Here is a 3,004-nt window from a genome sequence, read left to right on the forward strand (position 1 = left end):
TATATATATATATATATATATATATATATATATATATATATATATATATATATATGAAATAATATTTTGTTTATAGACATATGAAAAAGAATTGATCAACAAAAGAGGAAGGTTTACTACATATAGTATAAATAGAATTTATTGCTAAGATAAAATTGCTATTATTTTTATTTAAACTTGAGCAGAAAAAACGAAGTTACTGTATTTACCAGAGCTATGAATTTTCTTAAGTAGATTTTTTTTTGTCAGAAGCATTTGAAAAATCCTCCGGACCGGGATAAACCGTGATAGTTTGGCCGGATCCGGGACAAATCGGCGTTCCGGAGAGTATTTGAAAAAAGACGGAGCAAAGGGGAAAAAACCTGGACTGTCCCGGGAAAAACAGGACGTTACCTTACGGAAGTACCGATATGATCGTTCAGCGTGGACATGTTTCGATAATGTTTGACGAGCGAATTATTAATATGACGCCGAGACGAATAAATATTTGAAATGCCGCGACACGAACGAACGAGACGCACCGCTCGTTACAATTACGGACAACCATGGAAATATCCACGGAAATGATTCGTACAAGTTATGACGAAAATGCGGCTAATTAATTAATACAATTATTCGGTAAAGCTCCCGCGAGCCTGTCGTCGCCGACTGTTTACTACGACCGCGTTATTCGCTATGTTAATTATATTTGCGACGTCACGCGCGCACACGAGGCGGTCGGCGCGCTCGCGCGAACGGCAGTACAGTAGAGCGAAGGTGCGATAAATCCTCGTCGTAGAGCGAAATAGCGAGCGTAAAGGGAAGGCGAAGAGGAGAGAAAAAGCGAGACGCGGTTCATCGCGGTTCTCTCCTTTTCAGCGGGCCATATCACGCGACCCCTCTCGCGATTCCAATGGCCGAAGCTGCTGTTCGCGTTTGTTCGAGAAGGCACTCCGCTCGCTCTCGAGTGGAGAACGCCAACTGTCGCGTGCTCGAAGATACAAGGTACCGCTACCAATTGAACCTGCCGTCGAGTCGCTCCTTCCGCGGCCACCTTCCTTGCTCGCCGCGATGCGCGCCAGATGCGCCCTGCGCTTCAACCCCACAACAATTATTACTACGGCGTGAGACGAGACGAGACGCGCCATAACAATAAAAGGATTCAAGACGACGGTACATACATGCGGGAAAAATGTTTGGTTCTATGGTGATTTCAAATGACTGCGCGATTCCCCTTAGGACGAGGTTTTTTTCCTTTAAATACGCGAAGACCACATTGCAGTTTCTTTTCATATAAATTCTTTTCAATTTTTATACAACAAAGTTATTCGATAATTTTTATTATAAAATTCGCTACGTATATAAATATATCTAGATTTTTTCTCTTTATTGCTATTTTCTTTGAAGAATTTTGAAAAACTAAACACAAAATATATTTAATTTATATTTGTCTTGAGTTAAAATAATAATAATTATAATTATAATTTGAAGTTATGAGAACCGAAAATTTTGTGTCTTCTAATCAAAGACACGTTGGTTCGTTCATTAAAAAACCAAACTTTACATTACTATAACTAAATCTTTTCTTTCCGTATGTATCATTGTGTAAACTTTTTATTTTCTGACACGACATCGATAATCTTACGGACGTGGTATCATAAAAATATAATGTAATTATTATTAAAAAAATTTCAACAGTAATTTTGGCAACCAATTACGTGAATTTATCAGTACCAAGTGCATCGGAAATACACGATCGAATCTTCGATTTCTTGTCGTAGCAAACAGGATGACTTTTCTCTCGATATTTTCACTAAAAAGATTACTTTCTTCGGATATCGCTATCTTCCTCTCCCTCCCTTTCTTTCTCTCTCTTACTCAAACTTGACCCGTTTATTTTCGGATATCTGCTGTGGCGCATATAGCGAGATTCGCTGTTTTGCAAATAATTGATATTTACGTAACGGCGAGGATCGGGTGTAGTCGAGGAATAAATATAGAAAAGCGACGTATCGTTGTCAACTGACGTGACTCGTCAAGAATTCATCGGCAAGAAATACATTTACATATTTAACGAGTGTGACTTGCATTCTGCTTAGCGCTTATTCTATCGCGTCCGAGACCGCTCGCTCGAGGTTTAATGTAAACTAATATAATCGATTTACTCCCGTGTTTCATATCTAAAATTAAAAACGCTAGATTCTAAGCGCATAATTAAATAGCACGACGTCCATGTGTTTAACATTTTGAATCAATCGATATTTTTGCCACGAAATCAAGTCAGAGATGTGTCTCCTAAGTTATATTCGCGCGCAGAACACGAAAGCTCTATCCTGCCCTCGTATTTTATTACGCCCCATTAAATAAATTAATGTTTAATCGAATAAGGAGAGATGAACGCGCGCTTCTCCACGCGCTGAAAATCCCATAGTAGCTTGAACACGCGCACGATACAGCTGGCGCCACCTAACGTCAAGCTGCCTCATCACTCGCGCATCCCTCGGACGGTAACACGTGCGACAGGAAACTGCCGCGTGCGAGCGAATTCGCCAAATTCGACAATGCAAATGAAATTCGTTTCTCACACAGATCCATCGCGGCGTGCATTTGCGCGACGATTCGCGCTCTTAAAATCGCGGGACGCCGGGAAACTCCGAGAGCTACACCTCCGCGTCGTCGTCGCGTGAAAACGCGAGGAAGCCATATTACGCGAAGCACCCCTAAGCGATCTACAGGGTGACACTTGTCCGATGTCACTTGTCGTCCTTCGCGAAAAATGCGTAAACTCCGGCTATGTAATCGCGAGGGATTTTGTGTCGCTCCAGACACGAATCGGAGAACAACGCGAAGAGAGAATCGACGTTCACGTTGACGTGTACCACCATCACCACCACCGCCGCCACCACCGCCAACTTTTAGCCGGGGGTGAAATCGTTACTCACACTTGCACGGACTGTTTTTTTTCCGTAGGGTCTGCATCGGTGGTCTCGCGTATACGACGACGACGACGACGACGACGACGACG

The 3,004-nt window shown here is 42.1% G+C and overlaps 2 protein-coding genes across 5 annotated transcripts in view; one reads left to right on the forward strand and one right to left on the reverse strand.

Moving 5' to 3' along the window:
* The window catches only part of LOC116840370 (protein disabled), an 18,771-nt gene extending 15,773 nt beyond the window's left edge, over window positions 1-2,998 (reverse strand). For 2 of the 4 annotated variants that reach the window (XM_032807018.1, XM_032807008.1), the window contains exon 1: window positions 2,922-2,998. In XM_032807018.1, the coding sequence (XP_032662909.1) occupies window positions 2,922-2,958 (37 nt within the window). In that variant the 5' untranslated portion in view covers window positions 2,959-2,998. The other 2 variants (XM_032807028.1, XM_032806992.1) reach the window with 2 other exon arrangements.
* Window positions 1-3,004, forward strand: part of LOC116840405 (protein cueball) — a 79,134-nt gene that overhangs the window by 56,070 nt on the left and 20,060 nt on the right. The window lies entirely within an intron of this gene.

Source organism: Odontomachus brunneus, unplaced genomic scaffold, assembly GCF_010583005.1.
Source record: "Odontomachus brunneus isolate Ranch 3 - 2012 unplaced genomic scaffold, Obru_v1 Obru_scaffold_001, whole genome shotgun sequence".
Lineage (NCBI taxonomy): Eukaryota > Metazoa > Arthropoda > Insecta > Hymenoptera > Formicidae > Odontomachus > Odontomachus brunneus.